The 22,457-nt window shown below is 37.0% G+C and overlaps 1 protein-coding gene across 2 annotated transcripts in view; it reads right to left on the bottom strand.

The window, feature by feature from the left end:
- Nucleotides 1-22,001, bottom strand: part of LOC18439128 (ubiquitin-conjugating enzyme E2-17 kDa) — a 68,298-nt gene extending 46,297 nt beyond the window's left edge. For both annotated transcript variants that reach the window (XM_011626921.3, XM_006849301.4), the window contains exons 1-4: nucleotides 21,967-22,001; nucleotides 21,780-21,876; nucleotides 5,775-5,902; nucleotides 1,915-2,019 (exon numbers count right to left, since the gene is read on the bottom strand). In XM_011626921.3, the coding sequence (XP_011625223.1) occupies nucleotides 1,915-2,019; nucleotides 5,775-5,902; nucleotides 21,780-21,849 (303 nt within the window). In that variant the 5' untranslated portion in view covers nucleotides 21,850-21,876; nucleotides 21,967-22,001. The remainder of the gene's footprint in view (nucleotides 1-1,914; nucleotides 2,020-5,774; nucleotides 5,903-21,779; nucleotides 21,877-21,966) is intronic.
- Between the last annotated feature and the right edge of the window lie 456 nt (nucleotides 22,002-22,457).

A 22,457-nucleotide genomic window follows, 5' to 3' on the forward strand; every position in this document is an offset into this window, starting at 1 on the left:
TGGGGCATTCTGTGGCCGATCTAACTATCACAGATGTCAATAGTGTTTTAATTTAAATTTTTTTCTACAAATCCAAATCACTTGAAATTTTAAACGTGTGTTCTTAAAAAATAGCCAAATCTACGAAAAATATCAAAAAACATTATATGAAATAAATTCACCAAAATACCCCCGAAAAGTTGTGGGGTATTTTTGTCAATTTGTTTTCGCAAATTATTTTTTTTATATTTTTATTAGGTATACCTTGATGAGAAAAACACACGCCTAAAATTTTAAGTGATTTGGATCTGTAAAAAAAAATAAAAAACTCAAACGCTATCAAACATCATGGAGCGTCAGATCGGCCCAGATTCAATATGGGTCGTGGGCGTTTACTGTAGCAGTACGCACCTGTGTGCACAACATCTTTTCCCTATAATATATATGGTTATGTTAAAGTGCTCACACTATAGAACATTTTATAATTGTACTCAATAAATTTTGGACACTTATACACTCTTGTTTTGTACATGGAGCTTTTTTATGGTAACGGTATTTTTGGTCATTAGAAAGGGTATGACATCATCCACATGGGTATGACATCATCCACATGGGATGTGACATCACGCACATGGAGTATTAAATACCACTAGTGTGCTCTATGTGGGTGACGCCATACCCTATGTAGATGATGTCATTCCCCTCTTAATGAACAAAAATACCCTTATTAAAAAATATTGTATTACAAGACAAGGTTATATAAGTGTCCAAAACTGTCCAAAACTTGTTGAATAGAATTATAACGTGCTCTATAGTGTGAGCATCTAACATAACATATATATATATATATATATATATTCACCAAGGGTAACAAAACACAAAAAAGGGTCCATTTTTCCATTTGCTGTTGATTCTTAAGAGAGAAACTCATTTGCCTAACCTTTTGTTTGTTTAAAGAGTAAGAGAGTGGACTCATCTAAACACAGAGAGAGGTTTCCAATCACAGAGAGAGGTTTCCAATGCACCCTTGTAGTTTCTAGTGCTAGCATAGCACTCAAAGCGCTCACGCATAGCTTTGCTCGTTGGCTACACAAGCTAGACCAAAAGTCCCAATTTTGAAAAATATCTTGCATCGCTCATTGATTGAATAAGTTTGATGTAAAGGGTATAGGTTGCTCTTTATTCATGTGCATGACGCATTCAATGGATTCCATCATGAACCAGGAGCAGGTGAAGACATACAACTTCCGCTAACAAGGTACATAGTTACACGCTAGGGTATATACCACACCCATCCAGATGTGCAAGGTGCAGCATCTGCCTGAATGTGGACAGGATTTCTCTCAAAAGCTAATAGGCTCGCTAAGATCCAGTTTTAAATAATTTCCCAGTGCATAGATTCCAAATGATTCAGCACATAATTGCTGGGATGTCGTCCACATCCTCTTTGTCAAGTTCCTTTTCAAGAAGAAAATCTTAAAAAGAGTAACTCGGGAATCTCTTTTGCCGGTTTGTAGAGTAGAAAGGGAGAGGATTGTTTCAACTAGTGGAGAAAGAGCCATTGGTGAGATGGGTTTCCACTGAGTGAGATGGCCCGCCCAAACTCATAGAGAGAATCAAACCATACACTCTTATCTACGAAGAAAATGACTTGTTTCTTAATGTTAAATTCATATTTAACAAAATAAAGTCTTCTTTGTTAAACTTGGATTGATAAATTAAATTTGAATATATTATCATATACAGCTTACAATCTTTGGTGTTCAGAGTATGTGGCTTTAAAGCATAAGGCTATAAGTTCAACTCTTGTTGGGGTATTTTTTGCCTCTGTGAACAGGGACACTCAGTGTCTACAGTGTCTAAACTATTCGATAGTGACTAAAACAGTAATAAGTAGATTGATAAGAAGTGAATAAAAGAAAAGCAACGTCAAACCTTTGATATGGTCAAAGCAGGACTCCACTGCTCCTTCAAGATATCAAGACAAATGCTGCCATTACTGTTAATATTCGGATGGAAAACTTTGGTCCTGAAAGCCACCTGTATAAGGACAAGCAATTACTGTATAAAGCAGTTTCCTTCGACACACTTCAAAGAAGTAATACAAACATGCATAAAAGCTATTATTCGCAGCAAATTCTACTTTCTTTCATTAACATATTGTGAAGATGTAAACCTTAGAGTAACATATATAGTAAAACGCAAACACGACATGCACACAAAAACACATGCGAACACACACATTCGCACACACAAACAGAACATACACACACACAGGCAATTTAGCTTTGCTAACGAGGTTAGTAAGAAACAACCTTTTAGGCACTTTACATAGATATCTGTCGAATGTAAATGTGCATCATCAAGAACGATGTCAAGCGACAACAGAGAACGAATTGTGAGTGATGGAAATGAAGATTCAGCCAACGCCAATAAATTAGATGTGGCATCTAGGTGGTTGTGCAAAAACAAACCTCTGATAGGGTTAGCACTCCTGAGTTGTGAAGGCAATGCACATTTCCCAGTAGTTTTATCATGACTCACAAGAAGCTTGAATCTGAACCAAAAAGGTACTATTTTCAGAATGTCAGTAAAAAAACAAGCAGGTGTTCGTCTGAGTGAAGGAATCCAAATGGGGTTGGATTAAGTGGAAAGGAGAGTTGAACTCGGATCTTTTAAGTACCCAAGAGGGGTGCAGGAAATAAGCTCAAAATGACATCGATAGTTAGCAGAGTAGCTGAGAACATCGCTATGTGATGGGAGGGGAAAGGGGAAGCTAGGGAAAGAGGTGGTGTTCGCAAATCCAGCCATGGAACATAGAAAGAAAAGAATACTTTAATCAAAAGAAGGCTAATGAGATAGTGGTTAGTCATGAAGGGAAGAAATTTCATAATCCTCCAAGATCTCAAATCAAAAAGTGTGAGGCATAGAAACACAGGTCATTGACAGTTGAGGTGGTCAAGGGAATCTCACATATGTTTTTGCCACCCCCACGCAAATATTGAGAAGTGTTAAACATTTATATTATTGAAATAAAATTACAAGAGGGTCAAAAAAACGAAAAAAATCACATATGTTTTTGCCACCCCCACCCAAATATTGAGAAGTGTTAAACATTTATATTACTGAAATAAAATTACAAGAGAGTCAAAAAAACGAAAAAAAAATAACATATGTTTCTGCCACCCCCACCCAAACATTGTGGAAGCTTGAATCTGAACCAAAGAGGTACTATTTTCAGAATGTCAGTAAAAAACAAGCAGGTGTTCGTCTGAGTGAAGGAATCCAAATGGGGTTGGATTAAGTGGAAAGGAGAGTTGAACTCGGATCTTTTAAGTACCCAAGAGGGGTGCAGGAAATAAGCTCAAAATGACATCGATAGTTAGCAGAGTAGCTGAGAACATGGCTATGTGATGGGAGGGGAAAGGGAAGCTAGGGAAAGAGGTGGTGTTCACAAATCCAGCCATGGAACATAGGAAGATAAGAATACTTTAATCAAAAGAAGGCTAATGAGATAGTGGTTAGTCATGAAGGGAAGAAATTTCATAATCCTCCAAGATCTCAAATCAAAAAGTGTGAGGCATAGAAACACAGGTCATTGACAGTTGAGGTGGTCAAGGGAATCTCACATATGTTTTTGCCACCCCCACCCAAATATTGAGAAGTGTTAAACATTTATATTACTGAAATAACATTACAAGAGAATCAAAAAAACGAGAGGACCCTGAGAGCGAGTCTCTTAGTATGAAGTTACAAAACGGGCTTATAAAAGTGCCCCATGCAGGTGCCCCTTAACAGGGAAGGGTACAATGAAAGTAGAAAGAAAACGAGATCAAAAAGAATGTGGTTGGTGTTCAAATCCAAAAACGAGGTGTAGCTGCAGGCAAAGCTAAGGTGTCTTCCTAGCTCCGTTTTTCGCTAACAGATCCGCTGGCTCGTTTGACACCCTCCAGTTATGCCTCTATAAGACGTCCATATCCCTATATAAATTAGCAATCTCATGAAAATAGATGCTAGGTACCAAGGTGGTGTCGTAGACCCATTAGCCCATGCTATAACATTTTTTGAATCTCCTTCCACCAGTAGTTGTGTGCCCCAATCTCTATTAAAAGATTTAAGACCAAAGAGCAGGGCCGAAGCTTCGGAATGTTGTGAGTCATGGCGACCCAGATATTCCGAGTAAGGAGAATCTGGCTATTATGATCACTGAAAACCCCGCCTGCCCCTGCATGGCCGGGATTCCCAATAGAGCAGCCATCAAAATTGAGCTTGATGGTGCCTTCAGGTGGGGGCTACCAGTTGTTAGCTCTTCTAGGTTTTCGAGGCCTATGTTTGAGGATGCATTGCCAGTGTGTATGGAAGGAGTTCGCTGAGATACCCGAGAAGACCTTGGATTTGAGGCCCAAAAGATTACTAAGGAAGTAACCTTGTGGAAGAGTGCTTGAGTGTGGTTAAAATGGCCCTCAAAGATCCTAGAATTTCTCTCGTTCCAAATGGTTGCAGCTACTGTCAACCCCCACAACTTTGCCTTACAAACTTGCATCATCAAAACTCTCCTTATAGTTTATGAAAAATAACACATAAAAGCATTTCTGTTTGTGAGGAAGGATCACATGATACTTTACACAGGGTGCAGTAAAAAGCAGGTCATGCCAGAAAATGTCAATCAAGATTGAGGATTGTAGAAGCAAGAGAAAAATCAGATGACCAAGAACTGTACCACAGAATCATCCCTCCCTTTCTTTCACAACACCCCCCCCCCCCCCCCCCCCTTCCCAAACAAAAAAATAAAAACACCCCAAAACCCCCACCCAGTGCTCTCGGCCACCCCTTAGAGCGTCTAAATTCGTCCCCTTAAGGGCCTCCTCCACAAGTAATGTAGAAAGACGGGGCATGGCTCCTATACGAGCTTGACATGTGAGGTGGGTGTAGAGAGAAAGGGTTTTGGGTAGGGGAATTCTACTTACGTTAGGATTAATTATAGGTTCCTACAAAGATTGGGATAGGTTTTGGAAGTCTTGAGGTTTTCTTTTCACTATGACGAGAGGATAGAAGACCAAAAATGGGTAGGACTTAGACGGGCTACTGGAAAGGCTTGTTTTGAGTACGTGGGGATTGGTTTTAGGTTTTAGGAAACAGATGTAAGACCAAGGGAGCTTGGCTCCAAAATGAATGTGTGACACACATGGTGGTGTAAAAGGATAGGGCTTGTGTATGATTGGGAATTTTTATAAGGTCCAAATTAGTTGTTCTAAAGGATTTTAGCTTCCTCGAATGATTAGGACAGCAGGGCTTTGGAAGTCTTGAATCTCTATGTTGAGTTGGAATGGATGACAGAGGGCCTAAAAGTAGTAGGACTTAGATAGGCCAATGAGAAAGGCTTTAGTATGACAAGGGAAACAATTTTTAGGGCTTGATTTAAGGCTTTTAGGATAGGAATACCTTGCTGGAAATCCATAACATACAATGATGGTTACAAAGGAACCATAGGGTTTAAACTTTGGTATGAAGGCCACAGAGGGTATAAGGTTGCAGCCTTATATAAACTTTTTCCTTTAGTTAATAGATGAAGGATGCAATTTGAAACCAAGTCAACCAAGCCAGCTTAATGTTCAATTGTCAACCATCACCAAGCAGCTAAGGTTCATGAAAGAATGCATTGGTAGAAGGGAACCAAATGCAGAGAAATCTTAGCAAAAACATGCATAAGCAGCCTGCTATAGGTCCCAGACATAATTCTGCAACTAAAAAAGAGGAACTTCTTTGAGATAGCAACCATTGAGCTAATAGATTACCTTAGGTGGCTTAAATGGATAATCTGGTGGAAAATGAATAGTAACTAGAAATACTCCTCCTGCATATGGACTATCAGGAGGACCCATGATTGTTGCTTGCCAATGAAACATATCTTCAGCTACAGGTCCTATAAAATGTAAATAGTGCAGCAAATGGTTAATACAAGAAGAGTCAAACTAAATAAATCTCCAAGGGTCTTATAAAATGTAAATAGTGCAGCAAATGGTAAATACAAGAAGAGTTAGACTAAATAAAACTCCAAAAGGAACTCGAAATAAAAACATGCAAAAATTTACTAGCTTAAATATCCAGCAAGAGGTGAGCAGGCCAAACAAAAGGCTAAAAGCCAATTAAGAGAGAAAATAACAATATAAAAGCTGTCCAATAAATAGATTGTAGCGAAAGAATAGCAGTTAAATATATTAGTATTACAAAGAGGAAGGTTCCCCAAAGCCCAGGCTAGTCTAGCCAAAAAAAACAAAGCGCAGTTAAATATACCTTGTTGCGACCATATGCACAAACAAAAGACAAACAAGCTAGGAAGAAACGGGCCTTCCAGATTCCTTAAATCCTACCCAACAGAGAAAGAATCTCACAAACATTCACTAGCTCTACAGATCAAACAGAATAAATGGGAAAAAGAAATCCATTGTCCCTCTTCTCTTTCTGGATGGTTTAGTTCATCCCTTCTTACTCCCTTGAATATTAACAGCTATCTGAATTGTATGGTGCCACCTAATCTAGAAAACAACCATGCGTGTTTTAAGACTTCAGAAATCTTGTCCTTCAGAAATCTTGTCATCCCTTTCTTTCCAAAGCCTCGGTGAAATAACGCACCACATTTTCTCAATATGTAGATGATGCACTACATCTTCCATTATTCATCCAGACCCATGATTCAAATTAAAAAATATAAGAATACATCTTAGTGAATCCATAAGCAACCAATGTAGGAATTGCACACATTAATCATTTTTAATGCACCATTTCTCACATGCAACACCAATCCAGCAACTATTTACCTCCATTCTTCAAGCCAGGACAAGTTAGAACCATAGTAGCCAAGAGCATTTATTAAAGTGGGACCAGTTGATTAGGAATTGCATGAGTGTCGTTTGTTTTTTCCTTTCAACTCCATGATGCTTCAGTAACCAAATGTAAAACCACAAAAAATCAGGATCCAATATTCGGCTAGCAAACACAAGAGGACAACCACTTTAGCCTGACATAATAAAACCATCAATCCCATAATTAAGGATGGTAAGCCCCACCACCGTGCTTCATCCACTCTACTTACATCTATAATTACTCAAGTCCACTATCAAACACACTTAGACCGATATTATCAAAGTGTTGAGCAATCAGGTTCTTTCACATGTACACAGTGCATGCTACAAATATCCTACTTTTTTTCAGTTGCACAACAATCCAAGTTTATGTTGCCTACAACCTCAATGACAATTGACACCAAAGCCAAAGTGGAGAAAGAGAAAACAAAAATTAAAATAGTGGCATAACAAGATTACACTAGATCTTCCCAATGCTTCAAAAGAAGTTTGATTTTATCTACTACCAGCCTCACTTAATCGCAGCCATTCTGTCCATCATAAACAAACATTTTCTATCCGCTTTGACTCATACATTCCATTTTAAATCTTCATTCACTCAATAAGCACTCTTTCAAGATGACCAACTTAAAGATCCAAGAACCAACAAATAAACGATCCTAATAACCAAGTAGGTTAATGACCCTAATAACCAAATCATGTATGGCCATAAATGTAAACTACCCAACAAACCAGTAAAATGAAGCCCAAAATCTGAGTATCACACATTGCCAAGTTTGAATGAAGTTGAGACTGCCTCATAGCATATAGACATACTAAATGTTCGAGAAGGTGGAGGTGCCCGCATAGGGGTCCTGGCCACATAAGCAAGCGCCAGAAACACCTTTGCCCCCCCACCCAGGGGAAGGAGGGGCATTGGGGTTGAGGTGGGGGGTTAGGGGCAGGAATTTGTTGCACCTTGGCTATAGTCTATTTATTTCAAACGTAGTTTTTTTTTTTTTTGGCTTTATAGTCTATTTATTTCAATCAATGATAGCCCAATAACTCAAAATACATACATGAAGGGATATGCACAATATTTTTCACCTTTTCACACGAACTCTTTGTTGTGTAATATTAAACAACATATTGCACTTATCCATAGTCAAATTTCTTAAGATTTTTTGTGGGGTTTAGCCAAATTTCTTAATTGTCTCATAATTAATCTCCCATCTAACTAAAACATGCAACTAACCCTAATTTGTGAGGGTCCCTTGCATATTTAGTACTACATATCATCGAGATTGGTCCTTTTTATCATCAACGGTCAGTTCAAAATCACTTCTAAAGAATAAAATTAAGCCATCATTCTAAAAATAATCAATAGAAATCACAACTCAATTCCTCAAATTAACCATTAATTGCCCCGAATTAATTCCATTAGAGTAGCAAAAAATCAATGATATAATCCCAAAACCCAAAAGCCCTTAATAAGTTAATAAAGGGCGCTTACGCTTTTTGGGGGGTTTGGGGGATTAGATTGGTCTCGAAAACCCTTTCCCCCCTTTCTAAAAGAAAGACCCTTTGGGGGAGGGTACTTTTTTGCCCTTGGCCAAGTTGCCTAGGAGCAAGGACACCCAGGGCGCTTACCTAGGCCCTGCCAAGATGTTGGCCGATCGAATTTAGGAATGACATACTAGATAACAAAAAATAAAAGAAAACCAGCCAAAAAGACCAGTTTAGAAAAAACTCAACAAGTTAGTCAACTAAGGAACCAGTTTAGAAAAAACTCAACAATTTAATCAACTAAGGAAACAATGTTCATTTTACTTACCAAGAAACATACAAATTATACACACACACACACATATATATGTGTGTGTGATTTTCTACATATATAGTTATATAAACACACACGTGTGTGTGTTAGCTAACATAGGGTCTATGCCCTCTTTAAAGTATGAAATGAAGCCACGATCCATGACTATAGAATCAAAAAGGGGTCTCCACTAGTGTCAATAGATAGGGCACGTGGTATGCCCATGTGTCTACATGTTGTGTTTCAAGAAATTAAGACTATCTCACCATGTGTCTACATGATGTGTTTCAAGAAATTAAGACTCTCTCTAAGATAATCCATGTATCGCTCAACCACATTTGAAGAGAATACAATGTGGAAGCAATGTTGTGGCGCATGAGGATGTAACTAAGTCAAAGATTTTTGTGAACTCTTGAAGACTAGTGTGTGAATTGGCTACTGTCAAGAGAATAGTTATCGGAATCGAGAGCAAGGTCAAATCCAGGATCAAGATCGAGACCACATAAAAGAGAGATGCACGAAGATCTATGCAATGGGGATTGAGATCTGTACACTGTGAGTTAAAGGGATAGCGATCCCAATATAAAAGGAGTGCAATCCAAATTTGTCTAGGACTAAATGATAAAGTACATGGCGATTAGGATCTATCCAGCTTAGAATTAAGGGCCCCCCAAGAGCACTTAATAAGGGTACTCTAGCTCGGGAACGAAGTCCATTGAACGATATGATTAAGGGCCTCCTTGATTCGTGGAAAATTTTGGGAGTGGGAAGCCCAAGTTCTGCCAATCAGCCCTTACATGTTCAACGAGGAGCATGGAAGCTGAAAAAAGGGATTGCAGCCTTCGACACCCCTATCAAAAATGGCCCTTGTTTGGAAATACTACTTAAAACTTTCAGTATGCTTCTTTAAAATGCCATTAAAAAAATACATATACCACAAGAGGGAGAGGGGATACATGGACTCTTTTTCTCCTTTTCTATTTTTTTAACTTTTGGTTTTTGATAAAAGAAAACACATAAAGGCCTGAATGTTGAGAAATAAACGACAATGTTTCAAAAAAGGCTAGGCAGCCCCTAGGTGGCCAGCCTAGCGCCCAGGCCCTAGGTGGGTGCCCAAAATCTCAGACGCCATGAAATAAAAAATTAAAGAAACGATTCTTTTTCAGTCATTTTTGGGGATGCGAACACTATCATCTTTGAATGCTTCCATAGGAATAATTATGTATCATAATCGTGTTTGAAAGGATGAGCATTGGGCATTATAGTAGAAGAAAATTTGCTCAGATTTGTTATGGTGCTCTGGCTGGGCATTGGGCCGCCATGTGTTGTTCTTGCCTACATGGATAGAGCCGTCTCATGGATGCATATTTGGAGGGAATCAAATGGCCTGGCGGACCAAATGGCTAAGGATGGAGCTCTCGCACAGGCCGTGGATCCGTAGTTGATCTTAGAACCCATGCTTTTTGACCGCAGCCTCATCTTTTTGTATATCTACGCTTTTTGTATATCTGCGCATTTTGTGGTCCTCCTCATCAAAACTCCTACTCTTAACGGACCTTTCTCTTATTTCTTTTTTTGTACATCTCTATAATGGGCAATGTTATAAGCCCTCCTCATTTTTTGTATAGGCATACTTGACCAAGGTTAGCTTATTTTTTGCCGAGAGGCCCCGTATGTGGGTTCCCTCTCTAGATCATTGTACTTTATTCCTTTTTTAAATACAACAGTTAACAGTAGCAAAAAAATAAAAACAAGGGCCTCTAGATTGACAATTTCCTTTTCTATAAAATTTGCTCTGCTTAAAAGACCTCTTTCGATGGATTTTGTGAAATTTCAGAATTTTTTTTGTCTTTGCCCCCTCAATGTTGTCACAGGATTTAGGACCAATCATTGGAAGTTGTTTTGCAGCACCAATTTGATAACATAATTTTTTAAATTTTTTATGCGCACAAATCCAATAACATCTGAAATACCAAGGATTTCAATGCTATTCCCTCAATAGATATTGTTTCAATCACCATATCTGCAATGTTTCCAGGTAAAGATGCTAAATAGGTGGCATTGCACATGGGCGTTCAATGTAGCTTCAACCTGGAACATTCATTGCTAAAACTATCAGAGAAGATTTCAAAGTTGTCTAAATCAAATTATCTTCTACTCGATAGTAGAAGCATATCCATGGCAGTCTGTCCCGAGTGACGATTTACAAATTCTGTGTATATATTTTATACAAGCTCATTTAATTCTCTATATAGGATGATATTCTTTTCTTCATCAGTTAAACCATACCAACAATAAGAGCTCCTCCTAGTAACATTCCAATAGCTCTGTCCACAACATCTTCATTTGCCCATCTTCTTATTTCTTGAACCAATTTGCATTTATTGGCCCATACTATAATGTCTTCTTTAGCCTTAATAGTGATTAATCCATTGATATTTAGAATAAGAAAGTTAATTCTTTTATCTCTCAGGCTGAATTTTTTTGACGCTCTCATCATTTTAGTTTGAGAAATAATTTCTGACACTCCATCTATTTATTCACTGGTCCCTTGAAGCTTTCTAGTACGAGTGAAGAAAGATCTAGATTCTTGAACTTTCTTTTTCTTTTAAGTTTCCCTGCTCTAAGGTATTTTTAAATGTTCATCACGAATACTCATAATCTTCTGTTTTCCTTTCAAAGCTTCCTTTTCTTTTTGCTGCTTGACCTAGTTAGTAATTCAAGATTCTTTTGAATTTCTTTCAATTGTTTATCAATTGCAAAAATGTGTTTCTCAGCAAAAGAAGTCCAATGAATCAAATAATTTAGCTGCCTGACTTCATTCTTTTGGACTTTCTAAGAATCAACACAATGGCGCAGCTGATAGCTGAGATCAGCTTTCAGATTTGGGCTTTCAGTACCAAGCTGATTTGGAAGTGTTAAAATAAGCCATTTGGGGCCATTCTCTATCTACAGTTAGCTTTTCTTCACTGCTATCCTTGACTTAAATATTCTAAACATTTTTGCCAGGGCTGAGTTTCTATTAGGAAAATCAGTAATGGTTTCTATAGTGGATTTAAGTGGACAGTAAGCAGTATAGGAGGTTAAAGAAGAGGATGTAGAGGAAGAGGTTGTAGAACAATGGGATTTAGGAAGAACTAGAGAAATTTTAGAAAAGCAAATAGCATATTTATATGGATTTTTTTAGAACAAACTAAAGTCTGCATTTCCTTTTCAAAATTTTTGGCCTCAAAATATTATGCAATAGCAGGGAACCCTAAAATAAACCGACCAGTATTTACAAGAGTGCTTACTTCTGTAGTAGTTTGAATACTTAGGTAAATGAACTGCATAGTCTAACCTAGAACAAGTGACAACACTATCTGTTAAGTGAAAAATACATCTAGATGCTATGGCGGCATATACAAACTCAATACCCTGATAAAAGAAAACATTGACTATGTTTTTGATGTTCTTGAATAATAAACGACAACGTTTCAAAAAACACTAGGTGAGCCCCCGAGGTGGCCGACCTGCCACAGCGCCCAGACCCTACGCAAGCATCCAAAACCTCAGGTGCCTTGAGGTGAAAAACTTTTAAGAAATATGCATATATGTGTTGTTGAAACATACATATATGTAGATATGTGTTAATTTTATATTGTTTTGCATTTATACATATTTTAACTTTTTCCATCCAAATATACATACATCAATGTTAAAACACATTCTAAACTTCAAATCATTGAAAATTTGGTGAAAAAACATAAATGAGCCCATGGTGTATTAGTCTCCAACTCTCCAATCCATACTCCATATTGAAACACGATCATGATACACGCACATAGACAATCTTCTAATACCTATGGAAGCATTTAAAGGCGACAATATCTAAATCCTCGAAAATGACTAAAGAATAACATTTTATTTTAGTTTATGAAAGGTTTAAGCATATTCATTTTTCTATTGTAAAGTAGATTACTTTAGCTTTTGCTTTTCTTTTGAAAACATGTAGATAAAGATTATTTAGAGTTTTTTTTATTTGATATAAACCACCTAATGTGATGTACAAGTGGTTTGAGATTCCTTTTGAGGCTTACAAATATGTAAGCTAGTATTCAAATAAAGCAATCGAGAAATTTTGAGAGAACTTGTCTCAGTTTAGAGATCATTGCTTGGAGTGTTAATTTAGGAGTACAAGTTTTCATAAGTCATGCTCTTAATATGAGTGATTCCACTTTGGAAGAGCACCACTAGGGGTGTTCATTCTGAAAGATTGCATCACACCCACCGGAACTATAAGTCCTAGTAAGACTTCCGAGCATCTTGATCGGATTCTCTCATTTATTTCTTCTCAAGAACCTTCATATAGCAAGTTGGCAATTGCAAGAGAGGAAGGGAGAGAGGGTACAGGTTTTTGTGATTTTTTGATAAAAGAAACAAAAAAACACTCTCAAAGACTGACTCTATTCTTGGTATTTTTTATATAAAAAAAGACAGACTCAACGCAAAAAAAAAAAAACAATCTTGATTTTTTTCCAATCAAGAGAGAGACAGAGAGAGAGCGAGAAAGAAGGTGGAGGAGATAAGAGAGGCAGAGTCACCTAGATGGCACTTTAGAAGAAGTAGATGAGAGAGAATCCTAACAGGATGCTCAAAAGTCCTACTAGGACTTACAGCTCCACTGGGTGTGATGCAATCTACCCTAAAGAACACCCCTAGTAGTGTTATTCCACAATGGTCTCATTCCTATTAAGAATAAGACTTAGGAAAGCAAGTTTTCCTTGGATTATTAACGCACCAAAGCAAGGATCTCTATACTGAGACAAGCTTTCTCAAAATTTCTCGCTTGCTTCATCTGTATGCAATGTTTCATATTTATAGACCTTAAAAGGAAGCTAATACCACCTTTACATCATTTTAGGTGGTTTACATCAAATAAAGAAAAAGCAACAAGAATCTTTCGTTACATCTTTTTCATAAGAAAAGAAAAAGAAAAGGACTCTACTTTAAAAAACGGAATTTGCTTCACATAAAGTAAAAAGAAATTATTCTTTACTCATTTTCTAGGATGTAGACTTTTTCATCTTTGAATGCTTCTTCGAATTCTTCTTCAATCTCTATTATGCTCTATGCCAGCTAGATTTCTTTTTCAAAAATTGCCCTAATCTACTTTGGAGATTTTGATGGGCATTGGGCTGCAACATGTCTGCATGCATAACAAGGACCTCAAGAGTGAGCATTTCCTTTTTAAAAAAAATTATAGGGTTCAAAGACCTTTTTCAATGAATTTTTTGAATTTTGGGATATTTTAGGTCTCAATACCCCCATTATTGTCACAGACTTTAGGACCAATGTTTGGTAATTGTTTAGATGCACCGATATAATAACATAATTTTTTAATCTTGGTTTGGGCAAATGCAACCACATTTGATAAGACCAAAAATTCTAAGGCTATTCCTTTTATAGAAATTATTTCAATTAACATTTTGTGATATTTCCAGGTAAAGATGAAAAATAGTTGGCATTACACATAGGCGTATGGTATAGCTTTCTTTAGTCTATAACATTCATTACTAAAAGAATCAGAAAAGATTTTGAAGTTGTCCAAATCAGATAATCTTCTTGGTAGTAGAATCATATCCATAGAAGTCTGTCCTAGGTGACGGTTTACAAATTCTGTATATGTCTTTGACCCAAGCTTACTTAAGCCTCTATACTCTTTTCTTCTTCAGTTAAATTATACCACCAGTAAAGAGCTTTCCTTGGTAACATTCCAATAGCTTGGTCAATAGCATATTCATCTACCCATCATATTATTTCTTGAACCAATTTGCAAGTATTGGTCCATACCATAATATCTTCTTCAGCCTTGGTAGTGCTTAATCCATTTGTATTTAATATGGAAAGGTCAATTCCTATATCCCTTAGGACGAAGATTTTAGAAGCTATCATCATTTTAGCTTGAGAAATGAATTTTGAAATTCCATCTATTTTCTTCACCAGTCGTTTGGAACTCTCTAGTAGGGGTGAAGAAATATCTGGATTCTTCGATTTTATTTTTCTTATGTGCTTCTATATTCTCAAGCATTTTTAAATGGTCATCATATATACTCATAATTTTCCCTTCAGAACTTCTTTTTTTATTTTTTGTTGCTTAACCTCTGCCAGTAATTCCATGTTCTTTTGAATTTCTATCAACTGCTTTTTGATGGCAGAAATATGTTTCTCAACAAAAGAAGTCCAACGAATCAAATATTTAACTAACTGAGATAATCCTTTTAGACTTTCTGAGAATCAATATTTTGGACATTCTGATAAAGAAAAAGTTTATATATAGCCTAGGCTCTAAACAATCAACTTAGAGCCCACCTCAAAAATTTAACTAGAAAAGGTTGTTTTGATGCCCAAATATTCTAAAATTGATCATCTCGACATCAAGATGTATGGACATGATAAAAAAATGGAATTCAAGTTGTAACACATTTTTGGACCGTCAATTTTCAAGACTTTCAAGTTCTCATTGATCTGCTCGATCTACACTATTTTTTAAGCTTCAACTTTTATAATTAAAGATGAAATTATATTTTAAGGCTATCACAAAGATTTTAAATATTAAAACCACATTTCTCAACACTATTTGAAGGTGTGCTTTACTTTGATTGTTTAGAGCCTCGGCTCTATACAAAATGCAACCTTCTGATAATCACAATTACGCAGCAGCAAATAATTGACATCAGCTTTCAGATTTCAGCTTTCAGTATCTAGGTGAACTGGTGTGGTGGTAGAATAAACCATTTTGAGTGGTCATTCTCCATATGCAATTAGCTTTTCTTCACTCCCATCCTCGATATTTAATGTTCTAAATATTTTGCCTGAGCTGACTTCCTATTAGGAGGATCACTAAAATTTAACGGGATAGTTGGCCGTAGAGGAGGTAAAGAAGAGGATGACAAGGAAGAGGTTCTATAATAATGGGGTTTAGGAAGAACTAGAGAAATTGTAGCAAAGAAAACAGCAGATTTATATGGTTTTCTTTAGAACAATTTAAAATCCGCATTTCTTCTGGAAAAAACTTTTCAACTATAAAATTCTGCATTGGCAGGGCATCCTACAATAAACCCATCAGTATTTACAACAGTGCTTACTTCTTTAGTAATAAACTCATCATTTAGAGATAAAGAAAAATTTGGATGTATAGAACATAAACTATCTTTATCTAAATATCCCCTAAACTAACACAATAAAGCTTCACCGCATGCTACATGCCTAACATCTAATAAGAAACCAAATACTCTGCATACATATTTTTTAAGTTATAGTTAAAATGAGGGGGAACTAAAATATCAATTTGCCCATCAGGTATTTTTTGTCTATCTACTGTTTAATTTCGGTTTTCTCAAAAAATGGTAAAAAGACTGAACATATACCCCTCAATCTGGGCTGAGCCATGGATCCCTAGCCCAAGCCTCTAGGAATAGATTTCCGGCTTCGGCTTGGCCCACGAGCCAAATTTAGTGCCCAGGACCAAAGCCAAGGCTAGCCCATTGCCAAACCAGCATATGGGAAAATTTTCCATACTGCAAAGTGCGAACCCCCCTTCAAGAACACCTAAGGCCCATAACATCCTAAACATTATTTTCATACCCGTCGACCGGAGCACATTGTCATCTCTCCTATACATCCACACCTTCTTGGTTCGGTCTATTAGCAAGCATTACTAAACACAACAAGACATCTATGAAAATTGTTCCACTTAAATAAAGTGTTAACTCTTCCAAATCCTAGAAAAGAGAGATACCAAGTAATCATCTGCATGAGTCAATAAATCAAATATGTAATAGATGGCACTCCAGTGAGTGCAACCTCGAATGTGGAGAAGAAAATGATGATATAAAATATAGTTAAATCTACAATGCATAGTGCATGAAAATTTGTGCTAGGTCGCCTTAAAAATACAAATAACCACAGGCTAGGACTTATTATTGCCATGGAAACTTAATATAAAGTTTATGAAGGATGAACTGTTTTCCAAGTCACTAACATATCAACGTTGACAAATGGCTCCATGGTTACTTGAACATGAATGCCATGTGCATCGGCATAAACCAATAATATTGTCGGAGCAACAGTAACAACTTGCTTGCCACAAGAGGAACCCTTCAGAAAAGGTGTTACTGGGCATGCCTCATAAGTATTGAGTTTCAGGAAATTCTGAACAGATTCCACTATTTGGGATCAATTATTCAAGCCATGATGGGGAAAAGAAATCAATAGCAATGATGAAAGTAAGAGCTGCTACAAACATCCCTAATGAATGTGGTGAAAAGATACCAATCAATTGATGGTGCTTTCACTCACACCGATAAGCTTTCATAATAAGTGATTCCCTAATCTCTACTTTGAATAGATGCCAGATGATCCTGCAACACATTGCTTTTGGTTTTTGAATAAGCCAAATTCTAAACATATATTTCTTTGATATTCAATTTGTTGGCAAACACCCCAATAAGTACAAGCATAATCCCAACTTACATGCCAAAATTCATCATTTTGTGATGCCTTCCAATATATATACAATCTAAAAAAACAAGATGATATCCATGTTAACAACAGAAGTCAAACATGTGATAGTCACTCTATTATGATACCTCAGACCTATTTTAGCATGTCTGATACTAACATTATATTTGACAGGGTAGAATGCTCGATACTTCAGAACTCCTAGAAAACATTTCCAATTCAGAAAACACTAGACAGCGCCTAGGCAGCTGGGGGGTCCAAGCCACCCAATGCCTAGGTGGGGCGCCCAGAACCTGGGTGGCCCAGTAGAAAGAAAAATGTCTCTATAGTCTAATAATATAAGTATCATTGTATAATACATAAGAGTTAGGGACTTAGGGCACATCAAATGTATTGTACACAAGTTCATAGAGCACACTCCTCTCCATACTCCATAAGTCCATATCCAATCACCCATAGTTTGATAATCCATACTCCACACATAGTTAAAACTTAAAATATACCAACCAAAGTTACCAAACCGATGAACCATAAATCGACAATACACAACCAAGAGGAGGAAAACAAAAATAAAAGAAATATAGTATATAGATAGACTAAATCTATATCAATGGGTGATGCTTAGATCAATTTCTCGTAACTTTGAGAAATCCTTCGATCCTATGGAAATCGCTAAAAACTAGTCTTTTTGGATTTTTCTCTCACTAAAATAGGCTTTAATGGGGTTTAAAATTCAAATGAACCTAAAACCCACAATTTTTCCCCTTTCATATTAAAAACAGCACCACAAAATGCCCTCAACGAGGGGCATTTCCGCCCTTGGACAGGGCACATGCCCTAGGCGGCCGCCTAGGGACAGCTAGCCTAATTTGGCCGTGGCCTGGCCGATGCGCCCAGGTCTTCTAGACCGCCTAGGCTCTAGGCGGTTCGCTTTTTAAAACAATGTTTCCAACTAGTGTTGCCACCATGTATGAAGTTCTTTTTTGTGTCAAAGACAAGGCCATGAGAATTTGGCCAACTACAAGTGTTCAAAAATTTTGGACATCCATATCTGAATTGCAGACATGCATGCCCATTATAGACAAATGAGTAGAATTACAGAAATGTGTACAAAATCTTCAAATTTTTGTATCAATTCTATACCTAACTATGTTTTATTTTTAGCAATCTATACTATGCCTCAAACACATTTTGGAGTATCCAACACCTACATGATATCTGAACGCATGCCGTGAGTATCAACAATTTCAGCTGATACTTCGAATTATTTTCACCACGCAAGTATCAAGAATATGTCAAATATGAGGCCATGCAATGATCACTAACACATTTCCAGAAATTTGAACATGAATAGCTGGATTGCAAACACATGCATGATTTAGACAAGTGAATTTGGATTGAATGGTGTGTGCATCAAAGTTGGACATGCACGTCAATATGCTGGACAGATCTAATTTTGTGTATTAATTTTGTTCTTATTTGGTTACCTTTCATATTTTATATAGTATTGCATTGGACACATGCATCATTACTGGAACACCTTGAAGACCAAAGCACATAAAGATACTAGAACACACACATGTTGGGCATGCACAACCTCCCATGCACTAAAAAAGGGCATACATGCAGAGTGTGCATGAGTCCCTCAAGCGCATAGAGGTACACAAACACACACATAGAGAGATAGAAAGAGAGAGCTTATTAGAAATATCAATAGCTCAAAAGATAAACTTCTGTCAAACTTCTTCGATCACTTGCAATGAAATAATTCATCCATAACAAAGAAAGGTACATATGACATAAGAACTACGATTCAAAAATTTGCCAAGTCTAGCTGAGTCTTACTCAACTGAGTTACTCTGACTGGGAAGCCTGTTGAGACTAGAAGGCCCCCAGCTTATTGGGGGCCTGTACTATAGCAATACTTGCAAATTTTACTGTAGCAAGATGACCATTTCCACATAAACGCATTGAATCTGTGGCTTTTTTGCATAGTGAGGGGGAGGGGGAGGGGGAGGGGGAGGGGGAGGGGAAGGGGCCTAGGGGAGCAGCAGAATATAATCTCCTCTTTCTTCCATTTTCTCCATCAATTGAGCTCAAATACCTTTGAAACTTCACCCCTAGGCTTAGTTTTTATCCTCTACTAGATGCAAACATTTGACTCAGCCAAAAAATAAAAATCTTGGTTTTGAGAGATCTTTCTTTTCAATCTAGGGCTTGGCTGAAGTAGTTTTCTTTCAAGATTTTTGCAACTCTAGCTTGATCCACCCTTAAGATTCTTCCCTAGGCCCATTTTTGTGCTATCTATTGAAGCAAAGGCTTAGATTCCACAAACGAGAAAAGAGAGAAAACACAAATCTGGAACTCGCGAGATTTTGAGTGTCAAAATCATAGATGTTTGGATAGGGAGTGGGAAATGGTACCAGGATTGGGATCGGGCGCAGGGGATCGCGGAATGCTAGAAGATTCCTATGGTTGCGAACATCATATGAACAATGCATATATTAGGGATCAAGATCCCCAAATGTTAGGGATCGAGATTCCAACCTTTTGAGATCTTTATCCCGACCTTTTGAGATCTTGATCCCAATTTTTTTGGGGATCTTGCAATCAAAATTAAAGTGTATGATGGTCTAGGATTACCGATTATGTACGCTCCTTAAAGTAGGATGTAGGGATCTCATTATTTATAGCAACTAAGCCATGCAACCATCTTAACAGTATGGTTGTTGTCTTGGTCTTTAAGGTTGAAAGCGAGATCCCTAACAACATGAATCGAGATACCAAAATTTAAACATCAAGATCCTTGAGAGATCCATTCCGAGAACGACAGAATCGAGATCTTAGAAGGGATCGCCTACCAAAGTAGGAGATGTCAATAACTATGGTTGAAATCAAGCAATATTAAATTTTTTATCTGATTTATGCCAGTAAAATAAAATTTTCATTTTTTGACTTGTATATTGGTTATCTTAATTTTTATGATTTTCCTTATCTTTTTATAATTCCTATTTATTATTTCTCCTTAATTTTTTAGGATTTTTTAGAATTTTATGAGTCCTTGAGTAAGACTCAGCTAGTCCATTCGAGACTCATCAAGCTTAATTGCTCTAGGCACTCTCGAAGACCAAGAGTGAGTCTTGGTCTTAGAAAAATGGGAAGAACGTAAAAAACTCACAGACAATTGTTGTTCCAAATAATTCCATGATGGAGGAGAATGCCTTTCAACCGTCTCTTGACATGCTCGTTGTTAGATAAAGTTCAATTGCATCTAAGTTTCTAAAGCTAGCAATTATAAACCAACAAGGCCTACTCTTCTTATACAATACCGTAATAGTTTCATTCTAAAACACACCCATTCTTAGACAAAGATAAACATTCAACCACAGTGCAGACAGATGATGTAAAAGATCACCAACTAAACATCATAGATCATCAAAAGTGACTCCATATGTACAAATAACAATTTATGAAAGTTACCACTTCCAAATTTAAAACAAAAAGTGTCTTCCATCATTTCAGAATGTTAACTTTCAAAAAATCCAACTACTTTTTGAAACACCCACCACACACACACAGTATCCTATGCTGAAAATTGGAATAATTTTATCAACCCAAAATCAAAAGTTCCTGATCAGGCCAGCTTATAAACAAGACACACTACAATGTTCTACACAAGTCCGACTAGTTTTCACATGCGCATGCATGCACGCATGCACAGAGGAAATCATGTTGATAATTGAAATATTTTTTTACTATAAACCTTATTCCACTTTTCTGATCTCAAAAGCTTCTAAACAAGATACATCAGAAGTCTAAAACAAAGTTTTGCAGAAGAAGCCATAAGAAATAGAAAAGCCAACAACTTTCATCATACACTACAGACCAATAACCACAAAATACACCCATGAAACATAGAACAGCATACTTAGAGCATGAACACACCTGACAGACATATTAGAAAGACACAGACATGTGTCACTAACATCGGTGCCTAAACCTAATGTATTTCTAGCATCTGTCCTCAACAAAAAAAAAAAAAAGAACTTAAAAAAGTCATTCAAAAGCCAATAGTCCATAAGACTACTGAGTTTCATCACTCTTTCATTCCATTCTGTTCTATTGCCAAGTCGTGGACAACCCCTGAATCAAAGATTATTACCACAACAATTTTGGGCAGCTTCATTTTCTTAATCATGCACTGAGCGACAGAGTTAACAAGTAATCCTATTTTCACAGAAGTGAAACTAGGAGAAACCAAAACACCTCAATATCACAATGTGAGTAACTAATCATTACGCTATCAACAAGATTATATATTATAGCCTCGTCATTGTCTAAGCCAGTTTCTAAGGGAAGGCAATAACAAAGAGAAGAACTGGATAGACTCAGAATCAAAAACCAGAACTCCAAATAATAAAATTAAACTGAATCCGATAAGGAAAAGATTGGCTGAATAAAATTCTCTCATCAAGGGCCATTTATTCATGGCAGAAACAAAATCATGCATCTGAATTACCCAACAATAACAACAAATAAACCCTAGGTCAAAAGGAGACACCGCATAAAGATCATCAGCAAAAACAAGAGTTCATCTGGTAAAAACTCAAAATAAACCCCAAAACCAGAATGCACACCTGCACTGCATGACGTAGGAGGGTCCTTCTGAAGATCCTTGAGCTCTTTCAGGATCCTCTTCGAAGCCATCGCCAAAAAAACCCAGAGGAATAAAGCCTTACATGGTCAAAACGAATGCAAAAACAGAATCAGAGAATTTAAAGGTCGATCAAAACAAATAACAGAGAAGAACTAATTATGACATACCCTAATGGAAGATGAAGAGCATAGAGAAAAGTAAAATGGGGGAGAATGGAGAACAGATGATGATGATGGGTGAGAGAGAGAATTTATAGAGAGGGGTCTAGAGGAAGGCGATTGGTTGCTCCGCGAACCCACCGACGCTTAATTTTGACGCACCCTGTCTTTCTCGCGCACACTCCATCAAGTGGTGGTGGGCCCGGCGGCCTTTCTCCCACACGCACACATTCTTGACCGCTCATGCCGTATGCATTTTGATTCGGGTTTTTTTTTTGGTTCAAATTTTTTAAAAGAGAAATCGCTAAAAACCCTCAAATATGAATTTTATAGTTACTTTACCCCAACCTAACTTCTTTTACATATTTTCTCTCAAAATCAATTTTTCTAGTTAATAACCCAAATACAAAAAGTTCACTTTTTTTTACGAAAATACCCTTTTTCGTACCTAATAATAGTTTTCATTGGAAAAGGGCAGTCCGGCATTTAGAAGAGGCGGT

This window comes from Amborella trichopoda, chromosome 1, assembly GCF_054954075.1.
Source record: "Amborella trichopoda isolate Santa Cruz 75 chromosome 1, AtrichopodaSantaCruz75HAP2 v2.0, whole genome shotgun sequence".
Classification (NCBI taxonomy): domain Eukaryota; kingdom Viridiplantae; phylum Streptophyta; class Magnoliopsida; order Amborellales; family Amborellaceae; genus Amborella; species Amborella trichopoda.